Source organism: Equus przewalskii, chromosome 15 (genome assembly GCF_037783145.1).
Source record: "Equus przewalskii isolate Varuska chromosome 15, EquPr2, whole genome shotgun sequence".
NCBI classification, from domain to species: Eukaryota; Metazoa; Chordata; class Mammalia; order Perissodactyla; family Equidae; genus Equus; species Equus przewalskii.
Window position 1 is genome coordinate 52705247 of NC_091845.1, and position 25637 is coordinate 52730883.

The window sequence follows — 25637 nt, forward strand, 5'->3', positions numbered from 1 at the left end:
TAGTAAAAAGATAGAGAAAAAAGAAAATGCCAAAAAGAATTCAAACAATTCAAAATAGGGGAAAGAAAAGAGAGGAAGAAAAGAAAAGAGAATGGACAGAACCAATAGAAGGATAGCAGATTTAAATTCAAAGAGCTCTGTGATTAAATTAAGTATAAGTAGATGAGATGCTCCAATTAGAAAAGAAAGATTGTTAGAGGGATATTTAAAAATTGTACTATTTGCTCTTTACAAAAGATATCCCTAAATAAATCATGGGACATAAATATAATGGAAATTAGCATTTATGTAAAACTGAGTAATATTAAAAATACGACATACTCAAACTCATGGGATGCTATACCTAGAGGGAAATCTAAAGTATTAAATGCTTGTGTTAGAAAAGGAAAAAGGCTGGAGGTTCATGAACTAATGATCCGTCTTAAGAAATCTGAAAAAGAACAGCAAAACAAACCCCCTCAAAAAGAAGAGAACTAATAAAGAGAAGAGCCAAGTTTTATGAAATTAAAACCAAACGCTTACTGGAAGAGATCAACAATGCATTGCCTCTGAAACTTGAATTAATACACATGACCTCAACTTGAGCATCACCTCTGTCTTCCTGATTTTAGACCTTTGTTTCAGGAGAGTGTTTCCATATCGATGCTTCCAGCCAAAGCTCCTGAATCAGAAAATCTCTGCTGATTCAGAGCTGACAGCAGAAAAGAATTGTTCTTTCCCAGTTTTGGTGAGTTCTCCTAACCTTGTGTTTTCTTTGTTTCAGGACAACCGTGTGTAGCAAGGGGAGTGGGGAACAGCAAAGCTTGAGGGCTGTTGACGTGAGAATTGACAGTACCCCTGTTCCTGGCGGCACATACAATGCCCTTTGCATTAAGGATGAAGGTCAGTGCCAGAGTCTTTGTAAAGGTTCTGGAAGGCGTCCTCTTGGGAGTTGCCATCTTAGGTTGGGTTCTCTAGAAGCCACCCTTGAGATGAGGATTCGCTGAACATGGTTTATCAGGAAGTCTTCCAAAGAGAAGCCAACAGGGCAGTGGGTCAGTCAACAGGGAAAGAAAGGGACCAAGTGGCAGTACAGTACTACGCAAAGTCCACGGTGGTGGTGAGGTGGGGAGTAACTTTGGCTCAGTCCCTCCGGGCATCTCTGGAGACAGTGTGTGGGTCACCATGGTTTTCCTGATCGGGGTGAGGGAGCAGGGGTATTTATACCACTGCACCTGTCAGTCATTGGTTAAGGGCTGCTTCAGGGAAATGTAAATTCTCAGGCTCTTCTGGTTTTGGTGTGCCCAGGCAAAGGGTTCCAGTAGCCTGAGTGCCACCCTCCAACAAAGAGGCACAGATGCCCCCCAGGAGGCTCTGAGCATAGGAAGAGCAAAGGTATCTACGGATGATGGGCAGACCCTGGACAGTATTTGCTACAGTTGCTGATATAGCTTGCCCTCAGTCTCTCTTTGTGGTGGGCAGCACACTAGAAAGAAAAAAAATCCTTTTTCCCCAAAAGGAAATTTATAGGATTTAGAAAACTGCTCCGAGGAAGGAAAATTCACCTTCCTTCTGGGAAATTAGCGGAGTGGTGGGGAGAAAACCATAAAGGAGTCTCCGGGGCTGCATTTCATTTGCACTGAAGTAAGTACACGTTCATTATCAGACACACATGCCGTTGAAAGGGAATGTTCGTGCAAATGGAGAAAAAGCCCCCTGCTTACTCATCACTCCTAGAAGTCAGCACAGGTACTGCTGGGCTGCACTTTGGTCTCGTCTGGGAAGTTTTTTTTTTTCTTTCTTCTGCTTTTTTCTCCCCAAATCCCCCCAGTACATAGTTGTATATTCTAGTTGTGGGTCCTTCTAGTTGTGGCATATGGGACGCCGCCTCAAAGTGGCCTGATGAGTGGTGCCATGTCCGTGCCCAGGATCCGAACCACCGAAACCCTGGGCCTCTGAAGCCGAGCGCATGAACTTAACCACTCAGCCACGGGGCCGGCCCCATCGTCTGGGAAGTTTTAAGAAATACTAATGCTTGGGTGCCAGTCCTAGAGATTCTGATATAAGTGTTCTGGGCACTGGGGTTTTTAAAAGCTCCCTAGTGATTTTTAACGTGTGACCCAGTTTAAGAAGTGCTTCTCTAATGCAGAGTTTCCAAACCTCTCTGATGATGAAAAATATCAGATGAACTTGTAGAAATACAAACCCTCAGGCTGCATCCCAGAGGCACCAAATCCTAATTTCCAGGGAAGTGTCAGAGGAGTTGATAAATCAGAGAGCCATAGTGAACCCTAAGGCCCTGACTCATCCCTGTTAGATGTTGATGAGTGATAGGCTTCTCTGCTGCTATGGGGTCTCCCTCCAGGAAGGGCTCTTCCTTTGCTGATTGACATGGGAGAGTGTGTTGGGAGAGTCTCCTGAGATCATCTGTTCAATCAGTCAACTGAAGGATGTGACCTTACCCTGGGGAGAACAATATCTATGGGTTTTTTTGTTTTTGTTTTTGAGGAAGATTAGCCCTGAGCTAATATCCGCTGCCAATCCTCCTCTTTTTTTGCTGAGGAAGATTGGCCCTGAGCTAACATCTGTGCCCATCTTCCTCTACTTTATAAGTGGGATGCCTGCCACAGCATGGTGCATAGATCCAGGCCCAGGATGCGAAACAGCAAACCCCAGGCCACCAAAGTGGAGCATGCAAACTTAACCACTATACCACTGGGCCAGCCCTATGGTTTGTTTTTTAAAAACCACAGAAGTGAATTAAAATGATACTTTGAATCCCAAACATAGGCAAAAGTTCAGATCCCTGAGGAAGGCAGGACAGAGCCAGAAGAAACACAGCATGACCTTCTGTCCTCAGTGATCTCAAAGGAATAGGTAGGGCTTCTGAGTCTTAGCTCTTTCCCCTGGTCAACAAGCGGTATCAGTTAGCTTTTGCTATGTAACATACCACCTCCAAATGTAGTGGCTTAAAACAACAACTCTTTCTTTAGTTCACTGTGTTTTTGGACTGGCAGTTTGTGTTCTGCTTCTGGTCTCAGCTGGGCTCACTCATGAGTCTACAGTCAGCTGCTGGTTAGGTGCTGCTTCTGGGAGTTGGCTGGCTGTTGGCTGGGGTGATGGGGGCAACTGAGCCAAATGTTCCTCATCATCCAACAGGATAGCCTAGGCTTCCCACCTCAGAGGCCTTCAAACAGGTTGTGTGTATGCAAGTGTGTGCCCCTTTTGCCCACAGTTGTAGCGCATGAAGCCAGAGGTTGGAAATATTCGTTTGCACCCTGTAGGGCACAAAGGTCAAAGCCATCGTAGTGACTCCAAAATGGAGTTATTGCCAAACCAATGTAACATGCCTCCTGATATATTGCACTCAGAGGAACACAACTTCAATTCAGTAATATTCCTGCCAAAAATGCATAACTTGAATCTAACCATGAGGAAACATTAGTTAAATGCAAATTGAGAAACATCCTATAAAATGACTGGCCTGTACTCTTTAAAAAAGCATCATGGATAAGAAAAACAGAGAAAGGCTATGCAACTGTTCTAGATTAAAATAGACTAAAAAGACTTGACAACGAAATGTAACTTGTGATCCTGGATTGTATCCTGGGCCAGGAGAAAATAGCTGTAACTGATGAAATCTGAATACAGATCATGAATTAAATAATAGTATTGGATCAGTGCTTGAATTTCCTGATTTGGGGAACTGTCCTGCAGTTATATAAGAGAATATCCTTGTTCTTGGAAATGCATACCAAGGTTTTTAGGGACCAAGGGACATTATATCTACAACTTACTCTCAAATAGTTCAGAAAAGAATTACAGCTATAAATACATATTCATATGTATGTGTACACTCATATATACGTATGTATATATGATATATGTATCTTCCTCTCTATATAGATATCTATATCTAGAGAGAGAGGAGAATGATAAAGCACATGGGGCAAAATGAAAATACATTGGTAAATCTGGATAAAGGGTATTATGGGAGTTCCTTATTCTTACCATTTTTCTATAACTTCGAAAGTATATAAAAACAAAAAAGTTCAATAAAAAGTAAAATGGTCTACATAGTCCTCCAAAACAAAGACAAAAAAAAAATCAAACCCTAAGAAACAGAAAAAACTGTGAGCCATGGGGAGCCAACCTGTGAAGCAAATTCATGATGCCTGTCAACTCCTGTGAAGACTGATACCATTTTAGCGAGCGGGCACTGTGTGTGGTTTCTCAGAGTCAAAGTGCTCAAGGGCTCTGCATCCCAGAGCAGCTTGCCTGAGCCTAGCCTGGCCTCCCCTCGCCTCCAGGTCAACAGGGAGGGGCTTATGTGGAGAAGACTGGAGTCTTGGTCCTCCGAGCCTTATTTGTGAGGAGGCTTCAGGTGGGCATGAAGGAGACTCAGGAATGCATGCTGAGGGCTCCTCTCTCTTGGGCTTTCTAGAAAAGCAGGACAGATTCCTCAACTCAGAGAGAGCTCTGTCCCTGTTCTTCTGCCTTTCATCCTTTAGAAAGAGCATGTAAACTGCTCCCACAGGGCCCTCCGCCCTGCTCAGTGGAGCCTTTGTTGACAGCGCAGTCAACAAAGGAAACCTGTGTGCTGAAGGAAGGTGCAGCGACTTAGCAAAGCCCAAGAGAGCAAGCAGTTCCTTGGGTTCCTGCAGAGTGTAGCTGAGGTCTGGTTCAGCATACGCCCCAGTGCAGTATCATTTCCAAAGGTTGCCCTTTTTCCGATGATGCTTCATGGCACTTAGCTCTGTGCTGCTGCTTCTCTTTGGTAAGAAAGGAAGAATGAAGAGTGCTAACTCCCAAAATGGCGGACATGTCCTCATAATGAGCACAGAAGGAAAATAGAGCCTGTGGAATGTTCAGGCAGCTTCCTCCTGTGTTTCTTTTTTGAAATAAAGTTCATCATGACTGTAGACTTTTCTCCATTTCCTTCTAGTATTTTTGTTTCACTGACAGTGAATTTCCAGCCCTGTGGTGATCTCACTTAAACTAATAAGTGAAGTTATTTTTAACCAACTGGATGCTGATGAAATAAGCTGCCTCCATTTGGGTTCTCTGGCTTTGCTTCTCTTGGCACCTTGTCAGTGGGGTCGATGACTTGGAGTCTGGAGACTTCAAGTCTCGTCTCACCTCTCTTTTGCACCCACGAGGCCCCGCTCTGGGTCTGCTTCTGTTTCTCCCTGTCTAAGACAGGGCTGGCCTGGCTGCTGTTCCCCACCAGCCCACCTCACCTTCTGCATTCCACTTCTCCTGCATGCTTCACTGTTGCCTATAGCTCCCTTAAGAACAGAAATGGAATGATTCCCTTCCTTTATGTCATCAGGAAGAGAGCTGGATGCTCACCTCCTTGAGAGCGATCAGGAATTTTGGAGAGTAGTCAATTCCCAGGTCTGCCTGGAAGAGGCCCCATGCCTCAAGATTGGCTTTGGGGAAATTCTCCGTTGTGATCAGGAGACTGGAACCAATTAATTGCACTGCTTTGAACACCTGATAGCATTCGTTTAGTTCAGGGTCTCCCAAAGGAGTGTGGAAGACTGTGAGTTCATTACCGTTGACCTGGCATTGGCCCTTTGTTTATTTATTTGTCCAGGGTAATGCAAAGTCCAATGCTCAGACTTGTGGGTACTTTAGATAGATAGGTAGGTAGGTAGGTAGATAGATAGATAGATAGATAGGACTTATCTCCACCCCCAAGAAGTTGACAGTGTATAAGGATAAGAGATTAATGTGTTTCCGTGACACAATGGAGGACAGTAATTAGGGAGACTTCCTAAGGCAGTGGAATCTGAAGGATTTTGTTTTGTGGGAATAATGGGTAAGGCAGGGAGGAGAGGACATTGGAGACAGGAGAATAGGGGAAGCAAGGGATCCCAGTGGTTCCGGAGAGACTAGCTCTGGGTGAGCTATTGTATTAGTGCTTCAGGAGAGTGAGTCAGGTTCAGAACATCCCTGGGGGCTCCAGTAGCTGCCAGGCAGGTGTGAGGTGGCTGCAGAGGGCAGTCCAAATACACACCATCACAGTAAGTACTGATGCCCTCTCCCCTGCCACCCACACACCCAGGCTTCGACAGCATCGGTTCTTGCTTTCCCAAGACTGAGCTCTTCCATTCTAAAACAGTGGGCTAGATCAGACCTGATGCACAAACAGCCAGTTCCCAGGAAGGCCAAGTGTCTGGGCAGCCAGAGAAATGGCGCCAATGGTTCCTTAGCCCCTGGGGCAGATACCTCTGTGATATCTCTGTAGCCTGGGGCTGTAGGCACCAACAACCTGGACAGATTCTCCACTTCTGTGCTACTCAGAAGACCTGGGGCTGCACTCTGGACCCATTGGCGTGTTCGGCTAGTTGTGTTTGGCTTTCTGGAATGAGATAAACGTGAGGAGGAGCCCAAAGCCCGGCCTCACAGACACACACATGAGCTCCCAGAGCTGAGTACACCAGGGGCAACTTTGTTCTCAAGACTTGGAGGTGCTTAACTATGTGCTGTTCCACAATAGCCTCTGGACCTGCAAGAGTCACTTGCTTAGTGACAGTCTGTCATTAGCTTTCCTAGAAAGTGTCTTTATGGGGCTCAGAATTCTGCAGAAAGATAAAAAACACAAAGCAAGGTGTGCCCCAGATAGAGGAAAGACCACACAAACATTTACAGAATATCTACCAGAAGGACTTATAATACCCCACCAAATCCTCCAGCAGCTTGTGTAGGCTCAGAGTTAGAAGTTGCCCAAAGCCACAGTTAGCAATTAGGATGTGGCTCTTTCTGACTCCAAAGTCCAGGTTTTCTGCCCTGTCACACAATGTACCACAGGAAGCGACGCTTTCTTGAGCCCACGTGGGGGCACGTGCACCCACGCAGCCCACATTGCGTTGCAGAGTAGCAGTGAGTGAGCAGCTCTCCTCACAGAGTCGGGTCCCTCTCTTGTGTTTGCCTGAGGCCTCCAATTTCCAGCTGCACTTCTGTTCATGCTTAAAAAGAATGAATAATGTACATTCCATGGCCCTTCATGTCTCCTCTTTTGTTGGTGAAGATGAGCTGAGAGAAACATCGGGGATGTGGGAGGAACCTGGCGCTGGAGGGGAAGTTCAGAGGATGACCTGGTGGCTCAGGGGAGGTGGGCCTGGACCGCCTCGGTGGTGGTCAGAATCCCCTTGACTATAACATAGGGTAACACTCAAGTGCCTTCCCTCCTTAGGAGCCCATGATCAAAGCCACTCATATGCAATTCGGATACAGAGCGCTTCCTTCTTTCTGTCTCCTGGCCCCTCTCCGTATCCACCTAGGCCTGACCTGCCTCAGTTTACTCAATAGTAAGGTCATTTAAAGGCCTGTCTTCCCGGACATGGGGACTCACGTCCACACAGCTAGCTCTCTTAGTGTGACTTTTGGGCAGCTCATCAGCTTACAGCACACGTTTGACTCTTCCTCTTATCGTTTCCCTCCAGTAAAGCACACACGAGCATTCTTCTGTTTGTAGAGGCTGAGGGTTGCAGGTGTACTTTACAGATCGAAAGTGTTTAATGGAAGAAGCAACACTTGTCTGTGACGATAGACCTAGGAGGCCTGGTCTAAATTCCAACCACACCTGTCTCCCTCGAACTTCAGAATCTCATTTAGTACAACTGATTCCACCAACCACGGAGGAATTGCTGGGCGGGGTTACTGTCAGGAGAATCCTCAAGTGGAGAGACAGCGCTAATGCCTTCCAGGAGCCTGTTTGGGGAGAACCAATGGGTAGAATTTACCAAAATAATATTATTTTAAGATCACATAATGGTCCTCCTCAGAGGGGTCAAACCAATTACTAGCATTACTGCCCATCTTGAACTCAGCTGGGGGCTGAGAGAAGCGTCTGTGATGTCGTCAAGGAGAGTGAAGTGTCTGCAGGAGGGAGAGGGCAGCTGGAGGCTGGGTAGACCATCAGGGGTTGAATCAGAACTGCTTTCTAAACCCAAAATGCTAATGGGGTCACCTCTGGGCAGTGGAAGGGGCCGATCTTGGGGAAGGGGTGTTTTCACTTTCTACTTTTAACGCTTCTGTACTGAATGAATTTCTTACCATGATCACAAAAGAAAGAAAGGAGGGAGGAAGGAAGGAAGGAAGTGGGAGAGGGAGGGAGAGAGGAAGAAAGAACTAGCAATTAGAATGAATGGAGTGAGAGCTATGACATGGAGATCTTCCAAGACGTAGTGTGCAGGTCTCAGAATAAGTATAAGACATCCAGTTCATGCTTTAAAAACACTTATTTTGTGCAGGCAAGAGCTTGGTGTGTTTGGGAAAGTGTGCCTGGATGGTTCAGGCAAGGGGAGAGTGGTCCAAGATAGGGCTGGAGAGGTCGGGAAAAGAGCTAGATATGCAGGGGTGAGAGAACTGGACTGACTTTTAAGGGAAAGTGAGAAACTGTTGTGGGGTTTGTGGATAGGAGGTGACTTTTGACCATTTTCTCAAGATCATTCTGGCTGCCAGTGGTGCAGTCCAGTAGAGGAGGAACCCCCAAACCTGTCCTCTGTGCAAAGTGCTCTGAGCCCCTTGTTTATGACAAGAAGGTTCATCGGAGCTGAACCATTGTGTGCTCAGAGGAAACAACCCCTGGAACACAATGGTGCACGGTGGTTAGTCCCGTGGACTCTCTACCCAGAATCCCTGGGTTCGAATCTTGGCTCTACCGCTTACCTGCCTTGGGAATAATATTAGAATCCAAGACATAAAGTTGTCAAGAGGACAGAATGGGTAATGCAAGTAAATCACTCAGCCCAGTGCCTGGCGCAGAGTGAGACCTCAGCAATACAGTATGAGCTGTGACTATGATTAGTTTCTAGCACACATGAACTCTAACAATACAGAGTGATCATAGCATGGTTTCTTCCTTCACCTTGATGTCACACTATTTCCAATCAATCAACCCATAATTTCTTTCCAAATCATTGAGCAAAGTTTAGAATGCATGTGCCATGCAACTGAGCAATTCCACACCTAGATATTGACCCAGGAGAAACTTAGGACCACAAGAACCTGGGCACACAAATGTTCATAGCAACTTTGTCATAAAAGCCAAAAACTGAAAGCAACCCAAATGTCCATCCACTGGTGAATGGATCAAACAATTGTGGTCTATCCACATCATGGATTACTATTTGGCAATAAGAGTAATGAAATATTAATACATGCTAAACATGGATGAATCTCAATAACATTATGCTAAGAAGCCCAGCATAAAAGGTTACGTACTGTATTATTCCATTTGAATGAAATTCTAGAAAAGGCAGAACTACTACTGATGGACAGTAAAACAGTGGTTGCTTGAGGTGGGGTTGCAGAGGGCATCCAAGGCCGAGGGCGAGGAGGAAATTGTTTAGGAGAGGTGTTCTATACCTTGATTGTGGTGGTGGTTACACAGTTGTATATGTTTAGCAAAAATTATTAAGCTGTACACTTAAATTTGGTGAATTTTATTTATATAAATAAAATCTTAATGAAACAGAACAAGAAAAAATCATCAAGCAGCTTTACAATTCCAAAATTCTTTCTTTCCAAAGCTTTCCTGCATCTATCATCTCATTTAATCCTCAGAGCAATACTGTAGGGAGGAGATTATCTTTCTTTTTATTCAGATGAGGAAACTGAAGGACAGAGAGGTCATGCGGCTCCTGGGAGGTGCAGATGGGAGCTGTCACCCACACGCATTCCTGTCCTGCTCTTCCCAACCCTGTGCAGCAGGTCCCAAGACCCAGTCAAGCCTGATGCTTCCATCTCTACCACTTCTGTTGACCCTGAGGCTGCACCTCTAATAATAGACTTGGCATGTGCTTCGGACTTTTGACTTCAGGAAGAGAATAATAACTAACATCTGTATAGCATCCACAATGTTACCTGTGTTCACTCATTTAATCCTCACAACAACCCTGAGGAAGTTACTGTTATCCTTATTTTACAGATGAGGAAACTGAGGCACAGCAAGGTTAAGTAACTTGCCAAAGTCACACAGCTAGTAAGTAGGGGAACAAGGACTTAAACCCAGACACTAAAGGGCTTTTGTTTTCTGAGGTGCTCTTTTCTTTTTACCTCTGAATTGCTCATCTTCCCAGGGACGGCTATTCCAGCCGAGATGGATAAATCTCATATGAGGGGACCCTGCCTTCAGTTTTCCCAGGACAGTCCATGGTTATGGTGGTTGTCCCACTGTAATGATTGACAGGGCTCCCTCTCATTTTCAGAAGTGTCCTGGTATGGATAATAAATTATATAGTCACCCTAGCTATTATCAATACTTGATCATCAATCAAGGCTTGATGTAGAAAATTCCCTCTGGGGGAGGGTGTGTGGATGGTAGAATAGTTACAAGTGGATCTGTGCTTCACCCTGCTCACTACAGAGGTCCATTGTTGTTGGAAGCAAGACAACCTGACAGATCCAGAAATGCAGCTCATGCCCGTGGTAGGGTTGGGGGATCTTTCCTGCAAATCCTCTTGTGTCGTCATTTGCTGCTTTCATGGACCATAGCCCAACTCCGAGAGTTTGCATCCATCAGCAATCCCTCTGTGTTCCCAGTTCTTCTGGCTGCTTCTCACCTTGAACGAAGCTGCTGTCACTGACCATTGTTGCCATATTAACAATGGGAAATATGGGCCCATATCTGATCTGATCTTACGAGCCATTTTGTTTTGCCCTTTCATGGCCACAAATGGCATTTAATTCCTTTTCAGTCATCATGTACTTGGCTATATTTGGTTTATGGGAACTGGGCATTCAGTTACCATGATTACTGGAAGAATGATTCAAAAGATCATCAGTCTCCAACTATTTACTTGGGAAATGGAATTCATTTTTATTTATGTTCCTGTTAAGTTCCAGGCTTGTAGTGGGCACTGGGCAAAGCATAAGCTCATTTAACTTTGGGAACAGCCCTATGAGATAGGTGTCATTAGCTCCACTTTACATATTAAATATATTTTCTAATTATAAACATGAATATGTGGTCATTGTAGTAGAAAGTATAAGAAAATTTAAATCACTCATAATCTGTCTGCCATGAGATAACTACTTTAGCATCAGTCTTTTTTTCTCCTACATTTTTATTTGGTTTACCAAATTGGGATTGTATGGACAAAATTCTGTTTTTTTCACTCACTAATATATATCTTCTCATGGCATTGCATATTCTTCAAAGGATGATTTTTAATGGCTATTATAACAATCCATTATACGAATGTACCATAAATTAAACATTCTTCTGTTATGAGACATTTTGGTAGTTCCATGGTTTTCACTATAATAAATAATGCTATGATTGAACATCCTCATATATATATCATTTTGCTCATCTTTAATTATGTCAGGCTCTTTTTATAGCTACGGTTTATTGAGAACTATGTGTCAGAAATTGCACTAAGCTTGTCTGTTGTGTACTATTGTGTACAGACATTGTCAACTCCCTATGCGACAGCCGCTCCCTCCCCGACTCCCCAACAGTTTCCCCCTCTGAGAGCTGGTGGTTAACATTTATCAGCACACCACTGGTCAGTTAGGGGACTAAGCAAGCAGCAAAGAATTACAAGACAAGTGAAAGGTGTCAACATTTCAAAAGAAAGGGAATTATTTTAAGGAATCAAAACAAATAAAATCACTCGAAACTGTTTAGAAAATCATATTCTCATCAAGCTGTTACTCCATGTCTCTCTCCCCCTCTTCATAGCCCCAGAAATCCTCTACTTGAAATAATGGTCTCCGTTATCTCCCCTCCCATCATTCCTTTATTCCTCCATCCACTGCTTTCTGGCTGCTGTCCCATCACTGAAGTGACACTGCTCTCACCAAGGTTACTGGTAGCTTCCCTATGGCTAAATATAGTAGCCATTTCTCAGCCTGTGTTTTGCTTGCTGTTTCTGTAGCCTTAAGTACTTGACCATGCACTGCTCACTGAAACATGTTTTCCCTTGATTTCCTTTGGGTTTTCTATCTGTCTGGCTGTAGTGGTGACCTTTGTGAACTCCTCGTTCTCTGCTCACCTCCTTGAGCCTCTGACTTGGGCCCTCATCTTTCCTCACTCAACACTCCAATGGCTTCAATTTTCATCTAAATGCTCATTAATCCCAAATCGTTTTCTCAAGCCTAGGTGTCTGCACTGAGTCCCAGATTCTATACATACAGCTACTTATGGACACTTCCCCTGGAACTTCAACCTCTGTGGGTCCCAAGCTGTGCTCATGATGCCTCGGCCTCCCTAGCCCCTCCCTTGGCCCTGATGCTCTCCTGTACCCCCACGTCTTTTCAGTCCTAAATTCTGTGCATTTTTTCTCAGTATCTCCCAGATCCACTTGGTTCTTGCACCTCATTTCAGCTCCTGTCCTGCTATCTTGGTCATCTCCAGTAGCCTCCTAACTGGTCCCCTAGTTTCCAGGCTTGTTTCCTCAATCCGGTCTCCACACTGCAAAGCAGGGCTCCTTCTAAAGTGCTGACGGGATCATGTTATTTCTGTTTTAAACTCTTTAATGGTTCCCCATGCTCCACCAGAAAAATTCCAAACTTCCTACCTAGTTTATATGGTCCTCCATAAACTCATGCCTGCCTGCCTCCCTTGTACTTTATGCTTCAGTCTTACTGACTTAACCCCATTCAAATAATAAGAGAGGCTCAGATATCAAAACACATTTTAAAGCCACGGTAAACAAAGTCATTTGGCACCAAGACACAAATAGACAAATACTTCAGTGCAAAAGGCTGAAAGGACCATAACAGATACGACATACATAAGTATATAGTGCGGGGAATAGTTGAAACTTCAGGTCACTGGGGAAAGGATGGATGGATTATTTGAGAGTTAGTACTAGGTTATCAGTTAAGAATTTGGGAAAATAAGACAATGGATTATTGTATTGATATATGTAGATCTCCTATAGGTTGATAAGAAAAAGATGTGGACCACAGTAGAGAAATATTTTTAAGAAATACAGTTGGTGAATAAATATTCAACTCTTTTACCAATTAAAGATAGGCATGTTAATATAAGAAATCGCTTTTTTGGCCCATGAAACTGTCAAAGTTTACAAAGAATGATGGTCTCCAGTGTTTTGAGGAGAAACAGGCAAATTTATATACCACTGCTAGGAGTGTAGATTCTTAAATACTCATATTCAACTTGGCACAACCTATCAGAAGCTTTAAAAATATATATGCCCGTTCAACCATCAATTCCACTTTGAATATTTTATTCTAAAGAGATTGGCATTGATGAGTACAAAGGTATGTTACAAAAATGTTCATTACTTAGTAGGGAAAAAATGGAAACAAAGTTAATTTCCCAAAAGAGGGGGTCCATTATGGTAAATCCATATAAATGGAATAATATATAGTCATTTACAAATAAGTTCAAATAATACAAATATTTGTTGACAGGGGAAAATTTCACAATATAGTGTTAAATTAAGCTGCAAAACAAAACAGTTATAGTTTGGCAAAATATTGTGTGCGTGTGTGTATGTATGTTTGTGTAACACTGAAAAGGTAAAAACCATGTTAACAGTGGTTATCATTGGTGAAATTAAGGGAAAATTTTTATTTTTCCTGTGATGTTTCTTCCCTGTGAGTTTTTCAAATTTTCTGGCTTGTGTAAGAATTACCTATAGGGACAATTTTAAAACTTTGTATCATGAAAATTTTCAAACAAACACAGTTAGGGAGAATACTATACCAAATCCCCATGTAGCCATCACCCAGCTTCAATAGTTATCAATATTTTGCCAATTTAGTTTCATCTTTTTCTGCCAATGTTTTTCTCCTATTGAGATATTTTAAAGCAAACACTGGATGTTGTATCATTTCATTCTAGAACACTTTTTAAAATAATTTTTTTAGGACGAGAAACTCAGGAAGTAGTATTGTGTAGATTCCATGTGATAGTAATTGATTTAGATCTATTAATTGACATGGGGGTTATTTGCATATGAACTCTCCTACATCTCACAAACACTGTAGTGCTTCCTCAGTAGACAGCATGCAAGTTGGAAACCACTATCTTAAGTCATGGATCCTTGTCAAATGCAGTCCCTTTTAGGAGTGGTCGTGAATAATTTTCAACCATTTATATTTCATGCTGAATAAATTGCTGAGTTTTTGGAGGAGAGGTATTTTTTAAGTTACTTCATTGAAGTATAATTTACGGGAGCAAAATGCACAGGTCTTAAGTTGATGAGTTTTGACCAAGTATACACTTGTATAATCAACACCCAATCAAGATAAAGAACATTCCCTTCACCCCCAGAAAGCTCCCTGGAGTCCTTTTCCAAAAGTCCTCCGCCCCTCCCCATCCAGCACAGCCAGAAGCAATCTCTGTTCTGATTCCTATCACTGTGTATGCGTTTTGCCTGTTTTTGAGGGTAGGTTTTTATCTAGAGCAGTAGTTATCCAAGGATGGTGCCTGGACCAGCAGCATCCACATCACCTGGGAACTTGTTATACATGCAGATTCTTGGGTCCTAACTATGACTGGGTCAGAAACTCAAAATACAGCTATGTGTGTGCTTGTGTTACAAGCCCTTCAGGTGATTCTGATGTGTGTTCGAGTTTGAGAACCAAGAATAAAATTGGATGGAGCAGGGAGGGCAATGCTGGTTGTGTATTGGGTGGAGTAGGATGAGTGGGAGCTGGGCAGGTATGCGTGAAAGACAACTTCATAGCTTAGGTTACACCAAAAGGAAGGAGTAAGGGTCAGGTATTTGTGTTAGAACTTCTACCTCTTGGTTTGTGAAATAATAATGGGGCTTTACAGGCTCTTCTTTAGAATTTCAAAAGTCATGTTGAAAGTCTTAGAATTTCTCAAAATAAAAGCATCACTTTTCATATGAGTTTTAAACTCTGTGGAAACACTGGATATCAGAAGCTCTGATTGGCAAGCAAATGTGTCCTTTTAAATCGAAAAAATGAGTCGCTGTTTATTCATACTATTTGTTTGATTGGACAAGATCTTTTATAAAATCTTTTTTCCTTGGAAAGGAAAAAAATAGAATTTGCTCTTTCTGTTGAAAGCCAGCTCTAAGGTTTGAGAAATCCACAAGCCGCAATCCCCACCTGCAGAATAATTGAGAAGTTGCTGTGAAGACTTTCCAAATCTAAGTTTCTTTAGAGAGGAGAGGAGGGCCCAAGTATTTAGCCAGCTATTTTCCATAGCTCCCTTGTGAGTTTCAAGATGGGAAAGTTAGTGAAAGGAACTAATTCAAGTTGCACCTGGATATGAGTGGTGTTTTTGGCACACATTTAGTTGTGTTAGCGCATGGAACTGTTGTCCTGGAGCTTCTGAAATCACACCAGCTAAGAAGCAGTGTGTTTCCTGTCTTGAGCATTTGTGGGAAATCCAGAAACACATGATTTGTGTATCCAGACACTCAGGAGTGTTATTGTGGTTTTCCTGAGCCAGATTCTAGCCCCTGGATTCTGGAAATTAACTCTCAGGAAGAAGATCCCACGAGTCTAGTAGGGTGTGAATTTGGCCTGAAGTTCCCCTTTATCTACTCACAAAGCAGTTACCTGCTCCTGGATTTTCCTTTCAAGAAGTTGGTGTTATGTTCCACAAATAGAGCTGGGTGAGCCAGAAGATATTTACCGGTCCTTTGATAGTGAGTATTGGATGAAGAGCCTTCAGTTCGCGGGAACTAGATCCTGGTAAGAGGAGAAAACATCCAGCATGAGTCATAGGCAGCTGAGGATGGTGGAGAGAGAGACAGAGCCTTTTGCCCCTGAGATACTAGCTGGAATTCGGGCCAGCCTGACTTGACTGAGGCTGATGACTTTGGTCCATTCTTCTCAGGATGCCCTGCTCAGGCCAAGTGACCCCAAGGATGATGCCTCTCTGCTCGGGGGGGGTGCCCCTGGATTTGTGGCAACTTTCAGATGGCTGCCTGTCCCTACTTGCTGCATAGGTGAAATAAACCCTTGATCTCATGGGCTGTGCAGTCAAGGCGGTTTTGCTTGAAATGCAGCACTCTGCACTGGCTTTCCAAAGGACAGCCACGCTTTTTCATTCAAAATCTCTCGTGTTAAAGAACGTGCATAGCTGTGACTCTTTGAGAAAGTGCTACCAGAAGTACAAGCTGTCAGGCCAAGCAGGGTGGCTTAAAGCACAAGTTGTATTTTCTATTTTCATCTTTTCTTAGCATATATTCTTTTAAGCAATATGCTTCTTAGGTAATTTGATTGCATAAGGACTTAAGGCTCTCCTTTCAAACATAAAAAATTAGAAGAGGAAATTTGAATTAAAAATTATTTCCTTTTTTTCAAAAAACAAAAACAAAAATTTTTCCTTTTTTTCACTGCATCACTTTGAGGCAGCAGATCCCCTTCTAGAAGTTTATCCTAATGAAATAGGATATGTGCAGAAAGGTACATATGAGGCTGTTCATAGTAGCATTGTTTTTAATAGTGCAGATTTGGAATCAGCATAAATGTCTGTGTAATGATTAAATAACGTGTGCTATAGTGTAGCCTTTCAAAAGCTTGAGGTAATTTTTAGTACTAATGTGGAAAGAGCTCTAGAACATTAGGGGGGGAGAAAAGGACTTCTTGTTTCTGGTCCAGGATGTAAGGAAAGAAATTGAATCAATAATTAATAACATTCCAAAACAGAAAGCACCAGGCCCAGATGAGTTCACTGGTGAATTCTACCAAATAAGGAAGAAATTATACCAATTCTCTACAATCTCTTCTAGGAGTGAGAAGCAGAGAGGATACTAACTCATTTTTTGTGGCCAGCATTACCCTAATACCAAAATGAGACAAAGACATTACAAGAAAAGAAAACTACAGACCAATATCTCTCATGAACATGGAGCGAAAATCCTCAATAAAAATATTGGCAATTTGAATCCAACAATATGTAAAAAGAATTATACACTGTAATCAAGTGGGATTAATCCCAGGCGTGCAAAGCTGGTTCAGCATTCAAAATTCAATTACTGTAACCCGTCATATCAAAGGCTAAAAAAGAAAAAGCACATGATCATGTTGATAGACACAGAAAAAGCATTTGACCAAACCAACGCCTATTCCTAATTAAAACTCCCAGCAAACTAGGGATAGAGGAGAACTTCTTTAACTTGATAAAGAACATCTACAAAAAATGTATAGTTAACATCATACTTGATGGGAAACTTGAAGATTTCCCGCTAGGATATTTTTTATATTTTAAATGCAGTTTATTCTATCTATAACTACCTCAGAGGAGGCAGTGGGGGAGGGGCTTCAGACCACAGCAAGAGCGCCCACTGCTGCCCCAGATCTGTAACCATTAACCTCGTTCCTCAACTAACACCATTGAAAGTATCGTTCCACATCATCGGGCTGTGTGTTTGCTTATGTGCCGTGGACCACTGAGCCCAGGGGTGTCACCCGAGTGGAACTCAAGGGCTCTTGCCAATGTGGAAGGAGGAAGGCTTGGGCCCTCCCTGCCTTACTTTTTGTGCTCCCTCACTGGCCAAAGCCTTGGCTGGGCCCCTTAGTGGCTGCTTCTTGGACCAGCCACAGGTTTTTCGTAAGCAATTTACAAGTTTTAATACAATCCAGTCTACGTTCATTCCTAAAAGGCTCATTTCCAGTAAAAAAGAAAAATATGCCAGTAAAAACATTCTCACAGGAGGACCAGGGCAGGGTTAGAAAGGGGACCTGGGCCATATCCCCCAAGAGTGACTCCCGGGGCCAGCTTGAGGGCAGGCCCAGGAAGAGGTTCCAGGGCAGGGACGGGCTCTTCTCCATCCGCAGATCCAAGCCTCAGGCTCCCCTGCAGAGTGGACCCGACTGTAAACTATGGACTTGGGGTAATAATGATATGTCGATGGAGATACATCACTTGTAACAAATGTACCGCTGTGGTGCTGGATGTTGCTAGTAAGGTAGGCTGCGCATGCGTGGGACCAGGGGGTACACAGGAGCTCTTTGTACTTTGCATTTAATTTTGCTGTGAACTTAAAACTGCTCTAAAAAGTAGTTTATTTTTTTAAAAAGCAGGTACTCAGTAATACATATGATGTAATCCCATTTATGTTAAAAGCCACACACACACAGAACTGTTATATATCTATCCATCTATGTGTGTATGTATATGTGTCTGTATCTATATGTATCTATATCTGTATTATTTGTATATACCAAACTGTTACCAGTGTTACTGTCAGGGTTGAGGTTGGGGGAGGGGAGAGGCACCATCTCTGTACTCTATAGTCTGGAACAATTTAGCTTTTGACAGAGTAGCCCTTTGTCACTTATGTAAATAAGGCAAAAAAGGGGCTTGCTGCAAAGCATATGTCTCTGGGTCCCCCTTTCAAGGAGACATTACAGGGTAAGGCTGCCTGGCAATTTTAAAATACAACGTTGTAGCGCTTTGCAGCACATTCATTCACTCAACAAGTATTTTTGAGTGCCTCATTTGTGCCAGGCATTCTGCCAGGCCCTGGGGATGCCAGAGTGAAGGGGAAGCAGCCCCTGGGAGCCCTGTTCAGGGTGCAGGCGGTACCCAAGGAGGGGAGAGTTGCTTTTTAAGTTTGTCTTTTCCCAGAGTTTGGGAAAGCTGATTGTGATCCTTCTCCTCAGAGAAGCCGTGCGGAGACCCGCCTTCGTTCCCACACACCATCCTGCAGGGACGCACCGGCTTGGAGATGGGGGATGAGCTGCTGTATGTGTGTGCCCCGGGCCACGTCACGGGCCATCGAGAAACCGCCTTCACCTTGCTGTGTAACAGCTGTGGGGAGTGGTACGGCCAGGTGCAGGCCTGCGGGAAAGGTAAGCCGCCCCGGCTGGGCCACCTCCACCTGCCCACACACTGTGAGCCACGCAGCTCCACTTCTGCTGGTGGCCTGTGGTGGACTCTTCTCCACAAAAGTCCCTTTCAAAGAGACTTTCAGATTTTTCCCTTGAGTTCTGGACCTGGCAACATGTCCGCTTGGGCGTTCCTACCGCGTTTCAAAGGCCATGTATCCACAAGTGAGCTCTTCGTTTTCCATGCTGGGGGTAAAGGATGAACAAAACCCTCTCTTCTTCAGTAAGGACAGAGTTGACCTTGGGTTAACGTTCTAGCTTGTTTCCCTGGAAACCTGATCAACATGGCCTGCCAGCTGTGGTACCAAGCAACCATGCGTAGGGTAAAAATGACTCCTGATTGGTGAACTGGGCTGGGAGGGCTGCCATGAATACAGGAGAGGAACCCCAGCTTTGGGCTTCCCTGGGTGTGGGGATTCTTGTGACTGGGCATGATCCTTGTGGGGACCCTGAGAGCTACGCTATGGGTTGTGACAAGAGCTGTCATCTCTTGTGGGGCACGGGGCTTGTAAACCAGGGTGGATCCACAGCCACACATGCGAGTCCTGTTCCCTTGCACCCGAGCCATCATAGGGGTGTCGGGGGCGGGGGGAGGGAGAAGCAGGGAGAGTAACTCCAGGGCAGCCGTGTGGACTGCTCCTACTGGTGATGATTGCCTGCCGCGTGCTGCTGCCTTGCTCTATTCCCTGGCCTGTAGCCTGTGGCTGTCGTGAGTCTGAATGTTTAGTTGAGACTAAAAAGACTCCTGGTGGGCATTGAGCTCCCCAAACCTGATCAGATTCTCCCAGATGTCCCCATTCCCTTATTATCACATACCTGGGGGTCCCAGGCTTCTGCATCCCACCTCTCCCACTATCGGAAATCACCGTCTCCAGCCACAGCCAGGCCTGGCCTCCCCCATCTCGACCTGGGCTATGATTCCTATGCCGTGGACCTCCTGCTAGACCCTGCACTGTTCCTTGATCTCACAGGGCTCCTCTCACCCCAAGACTCCTTCAGGGACCACCTTTCTGACCCCCTACGACATCTGGGTATGGAGCGGAGCCTGGCTCTATAGAGGGGAATGACTCCAGCACCACAGTGTTAACTGAATTTTTGGGACAGTTTGTCCCTAGAATGTCCTGCAGATCCCCTGGGGGAACCATGAGGAGACTAGGGTGCTGTCTTGTATGCAAGATTCATCCACATTGTTGCCTGAGGTGTGGCTTGTTGTCTTCACTGCTATTTACTATCCATATTGTGAATACACTACCATTTATTTCTGCAGTCTGCTGGGAGACTTGTGGCTTGGTTTCATTTTGTGGCTCTCACAACTTACGCTGCCACAATTGTTCTCATGCATGTCATTTGGTTCAGATGTGAACACCTTTCTGTTGATTCCTGGGACTGGAATTGCTCACCACAGCATAGGTGTGTGTTCAGCTTTAGTGGATGCTGCCGGAGAGTTTTCTAAAGTACAGTGTTTGGAGCAGTTGACTCTCCCGCTAGCTGTGTATGACAGCTCTTGTTCAGCATCCTCACCAACCTTCAGGATTGTGAGACTTCCCCCCCCCCTTTTTTTTTCTTTGGTGAAGAAGATTGGCCCTGAACTAACATGCATTGCCAATCTTCCTCCTTTTTTGCTTGAGGAAGATTAGCCCTGAGCTAACAACCTGTGCCAGTCTTCCTCTATTTTGTATGTGGGTCGCTGCCACAGAATGGCTTGATGAGTGGTTGACGAGTGGTGTAGGTCCATACCCAGGATCTGAAGCTGCAAACATGGGCTGCCAAAGCGGAGCATGCCAAACTTAACCACTACACCACAGGCCAGCTCTGACACTTTTGCCTTTTTGCCAATCTAGTGACTACTCCAGGTGACTTGTAGTTGTAACATTCATTTCTCTGGTTGAGCACTTGTCACGTGTTAATTGGGCATTAGCACTTCCTCTGTAAAGTGTCCAAGCTTTTGCCCATTTTTCTAATTGATTTGAATTGATTATTTACATAATGTAAGATTTCTTTTTTACATAAAACTTTCTTCATGTGTTGCAGATATATTCTCCCATTCTGTGGCTTATCTTTTTCCCTCTTGGAGTGTCTTTTAATGAATAGTGTTTTTTTTGTTCTTGTCTATTTCACTACTTCTCAAACTGTGGACCATTAAAAAAATTTTCTAGTCATTGGAGGATGGATACTTTAGTAAAATGCAATAAAAATAAATTAATATAGAACTAAAATAAACAAAGATATTCCGATTATAAACCCCGTTTTTTAATTAAATAGATATAAAATTCCCTTGTCAAATTGTTACAAAAGCTTCTAAAAACTTCCTGTCAGTGTATCTCCTTGCCTTGTTACATTCTAATAACAAAAAGTTACAGACTGGCACAAGTGCTAGAAGCATAAATTGAGCAACCTTCTAGCACTTTCCTCATCTTTCTTCTGCTGCTGTTGCTTTTTGTCAGGCAGGAGCTCCCTGCCAATTCTGACCATTCACCTGTCAGAGAAAATTAAGCATAAGGCCCAAGCTTCCTGTTTGTTGAACGTGTCACCTCAAAGCAGACTCGTACTCACCCTGAGATCTTTAATGAACTGGCTCTATTTCTGGTGAGAGCTGAAGCCACACCTTCTCATGAGCCACTCCCACCAGCCAAATGGGTTGTTTACTGGCCCCAGTAGAATGAGAACTAAATGCAGGTTTTGTGTGTCTGAAATGGTGTTTATTTTCTCATTGCAAGGCAGGGTTGTTAGAGCTTTTAGCTGCTGGGCAGGAATTCTGATTTCTACACTTGGCTGAATATACAGACTGTTACAGTTTTCGTTACTATGTAGATTTAACATTGAAAGTATATGTGTCGTTATAAGAAGTGTGTGTGTCTGTGTGTGTGTTACAAGAATATCTTCACCAGGTATTTCACTCCATTTTATGCATTTGTTTTTCCAACAAACATGAACTTTTTTGATTAGGCAACTGCTCCAAATTGGGGAGAAGTCATCTTGGGAGACTGGGTCAAACAAGGGTGTTAGAGTTGGACCCATCTGGGTTTGGATAATAACTGTTCCTTGTACTGATTGATGAGCCATTCATTCATTCATTCATTCATTCTCCCATCCCACATCTGGCAGGGCCCTAGGTGCTGTGTATACAAAGTTGAGCAAAACTGTCCCAACCGTAAAGGGGTCTCTGGTAAACTGAGTGCCTCAGAGGAGACAGAAAAGCAGTAGACCATGAGGTAGAAGGAAAAGCTAGAAACCGAGGTATCGCAGAAGGTGAAATTTTAGGGGAAATGTGTGTTTCCAGATGGAAGAAGTGCTCAGTGAGCTCAAAGGCTGCAGAGATCAAGTAAATGACAGCTAGAAAATGTGTGTTGGCTTCACAGTGTAAGAAGGTTCTGGTGGCCTTGTGTTTTCAGGGTGTATGTGAGGAGTGGGATGCACCTCAGCCACACAGCTGTAACTACAGGAATGAGCTGGGGGTGGAAGAGGACCAAGGGAAGACAAGAGAATTAGGGAAGAACCAATGGGTAGAGCTCAAGAGGATCAGGGGGCCAAAGAGGTTGTGGGGGTTTGTTTTGTTTTGTTTGCTTGCTTTTATTGTTTTAACATGGGAGAGACTTAACCTTATTTAAATGACAGTGGAAAGGCTTAGAAGAGAAGAGGAAACTCAATAATTTTCTTGATTTCCCTGAGCCTTAATTTGCTCGGATGAAAAAATGGATACTATTTATCACATAGAGTTACCCCATGGGGTTCCCACAGGTGCCTCACTTAGAAGAGGACCTGTGACATGGTCTGGGCTCAACGAATGTTCGTTCTTTCCCTTTCGCTCTCATGCTGATCAGGGAGGGCATTCAGGCCCTTTCACTTAAGGGATCTACAGGGATTTGTGCACGAGCCTGGCTCCTCGCTTCCATGTGTGTTATTGACTCTAGCCCCTATTACAACAAATAATCAAAGGCAGTCTGTGACCTCCACTGTCTGTTACTTGGGTGAGAAGTTAATCTTTGCCAGCAGGTGTCTCAGAATCTGAAACCCAGCAGCTGGTCCTTTCATAAAGGCATGGCCCATGTGGCTTTAGGACTTGATGGAGACCCCATGGGCAAGCAGCTGGTAACTTTCTAACCTGTGGCTCCCGGGCATTCCATACTTGTGGCCCAGCTGCCTCACTTCTCCAGGGAGCACTCGTCTCCTTGGTACTGGGCCAGCCACTGACCCTCCCTTCACATCGTGCGGTTGTCAAGGATTTCTCCCTGCCCCCACCCTAGAACATTTCCTTGTGAACGGCTGGAGCCTACTGCAAGCCTGCTGGTGGAACCCACCCATAGACACTGCCCTAGGAGCTCCTCTGCTGAGGGTGAGATAGCATCCTTGCCCCTTATTCCCCTCATGACCTCTTCAGGCCCAGAGAGCCTCAAGGCGCAGGTACCTTGGAGATCAAGACTTAAAAGAACTTGGGGCTCAGAAGGGTTTGGTCTCAGAGATTTTGGGGGCTTAAGGGCTCAGGGCTACTATGAAGACTATTTCATTGAAATCTGTCATTGTTTGGGCATTTGAAGACTGGCTGGGTGACTTGGGTGAGATTCTCCAGAAGCAGAGCCTATTCAGATGCACGTGGTTTGTTGAGGGAGAGGGGAAGTTAGGGAAGCAGAATAGGTGAGGTGAAGGAGTTAAGGATGTGGCCTCAGCTGGATTCTTGCTTTGCCTGATCCCGTGAATTGCACCACAGGGTTGGTCCCAATGGGAAACAAGGGGACCAGCATTGAGTTCCTCCATGTCAGTGTGTCATTGGCTGCAGGCTGCTGGGCATGAAGGGCATGTGGCCTGAAGCCTCCCAGGTGAGGCTCCCACTCCACCAAGGGCTATTCTATAGAGAACGGGGTGGCTGTGAACCAGTAGGTGCCAACACTCACTGGGGGATGGTCCACTGGCCTGGGAAAGGGAACATGGGCAGGACACCAACAGCAGTCACTATGGTGGAGAATTTAGTTGCTCATTAAAGCATCAATTCAGTGGAGCAGTGATTTCAAAAAAAATTCATTAGTAAGGTGAGGACCGCCTGAATGAGCTTGCTGAAATTTAAAATTTGTGATGATGAACAGGCATGAACCCAGAGGGGCACGTACACCTGGGGGGATGGTGCAAGAAGGTACCTTGGGCACACCGCCCAGGTTGTATGTTTACCGCAATGTTAAGGTCACCTCAGGTGGTGGTGGTGAGGTCTCTCACTTAAGCACAGGGACTTTAGCCTGGACCATTAACCTAAATGAGTGCGAATTTATTTAACTGCCATTTTCGCCCCTCTGTGTATGGTATTTCTCTAGCTTTAGTTCCTAGAGTCCGGGTCTGGGTCTGGCCATTTAGTTTTCCATTCTCTTGTCCGAATCCACATCTTCTTGGTTTCCATTCCCAGTTGGGCAGTGCGAGATGTCTGTCTTACCTCTCTACCGTTCTCAGTATCTAACTATAATTGATTGTCTCCTTAATTACAGAAAAATCCTGATGCTTTGCTCCCAATTGTGTATGCAAGAGAATTTTATGCTACATTTCGTTTCCTTTGGGCTTCTTGTTACATCAGGTTCCATATCCATCTTCAAGACCATATTTTCTCTCTGGCCACTTGCACCCCAAGAACACTCTCTATCTCCCAGCGTTCTAAGTGGCCACCCTTGGCCATGTGACCCCAGTGTCAGTGCCCATGTGGGTCCCACTTATGGCCTTCCTAAGGTGCCCTCGTGGTTCCCTTGGTATACTGACTACTCCTGTCCTCACTGTCCTGGCCCCACGTTGTCTTCGACACCTCAGCTCTCTCTTGGCTTCAGCACTCAGCAGTCCTGTGACCTCTGCCCCGGGTTGTAGGTGAGACTGTTTATCCTGTCTGCGACTGGGGTGGCTGGGAGAGAAGAGCTGCTGGCAAGAGTAGCATAAGACAGATGACCCAGGAAGTGAGAGACTCATAGACTCTTCCTCTATGATTTGCCCCTTATTCCTCCTTTAAAACTTGCCCTGACAAAGGGTGTCTGCCAAGTGTTCAGACAGACTCCGAAAGGCCTTCAAGACTTTCCACCCCAAGCTCCAAGGGTTCTGTTTGTACTTTCTGGTCTGTAGTATCAGGAAAGTGAGTGACACCAAACTTGACCTCACTCCACAAGGCCCACCACCTCTGGGTCCAACAACAAATAGAGAGCCTTTCTTTTTTCCTCCCCTGGTCTGCCACAGCTGTGGAAACAAGATGCATTCCCTGGTTAGGCACTGAGAAAATAACTATCATAAACCAAACACTTGTTCCATGCCATCTCTGTCCCGGGAGTTGTTTTTTTGTTTTTGTTCTGTTTTTTAACAAGTCTATTGAGGGGTTAATTTGCATACAATAAACTGTACCTATTTAAAGTATAAAAGTCTCAGTTGTCACAGCTGTATACACCCATGAAACCATCATCACAACCAAAATATAGAACATTTCCATCCTCCCCAGGTCTCTTTGTGCCCCTTTCTATGAGAGGAGTTTTGCACACTTTATCTGATTCAAAAATCTGAGAGTCAAAATGGCTAGCTCCACTTGACAGATAGGAAAACAGGTACAGAAAGGGTCGGTGACTTGCCTGCGTTACACAGCCAGAAAAAGGCAGAGCCAGGATATAAAATCAGGCATGTCTCATTCGAACTTCTGTCACGTCTATGTGCTTCCTCGGGGGGCCTCTAAACCTCGAGGAGAGCAAAGCCTCGGGACAGCGCAAGGCTCGCCTACAAACTAGTTGTTCCCTCAGTGAGTTCCTCTGCTCTTTTTTCTCATTTCTAAAGCCTTTCTTTTGTTTTCTTAAACAAACTTCAATTTCTGTTTTTCTCCATCTTGTGGACTTAACTTCCTTCAGAGAATA

The 25637-nt window shown here is 44.4% G+C and overlaps 1 protein-coding gene and 1 long non-coding RNA gene across 3 annotated transcripts in view; one reads left to right on the plus strand and one right to left on the minus strand.

Moving 5' to 3' along the window:
- The window catches only part of SUSD5 (sushi domain containing 5), a 59334-nt gene that overhangs the window by 16306 nt on the left and 17391 nt on the right, over positions 1-25637 (plus strand). The window contains exons 3-4 of one of the 2 annotated variants that reach the window (XM_070575885.1): positions 764-882; positions 18559-18747. In XM_070575885.1, the coding sequence (XP_070431986.1) occupies positions 764-882; positions 18559-18747 (308 nt within the window). The remainder of the gene's footprint in view (positions 1-763; positions 883-18558; positions 18748-25637) is intronic. The other variant, XM_070575887.1, reaches the window with a different exon arrangement.
- LOC139075972 (uncharacterized) lies at positions 5534-19051 on the minus strand. Its single transcript, XR_011527079.1, has 3 exons — positions 18922-19051; positions 15505-15636; positions 5534-7698 (listed from the first exon to the last, which is right to left on the minus strand). It is a non-coding gene; the product is annotated as an uncharacterized lncRNA (long non-coding RNA).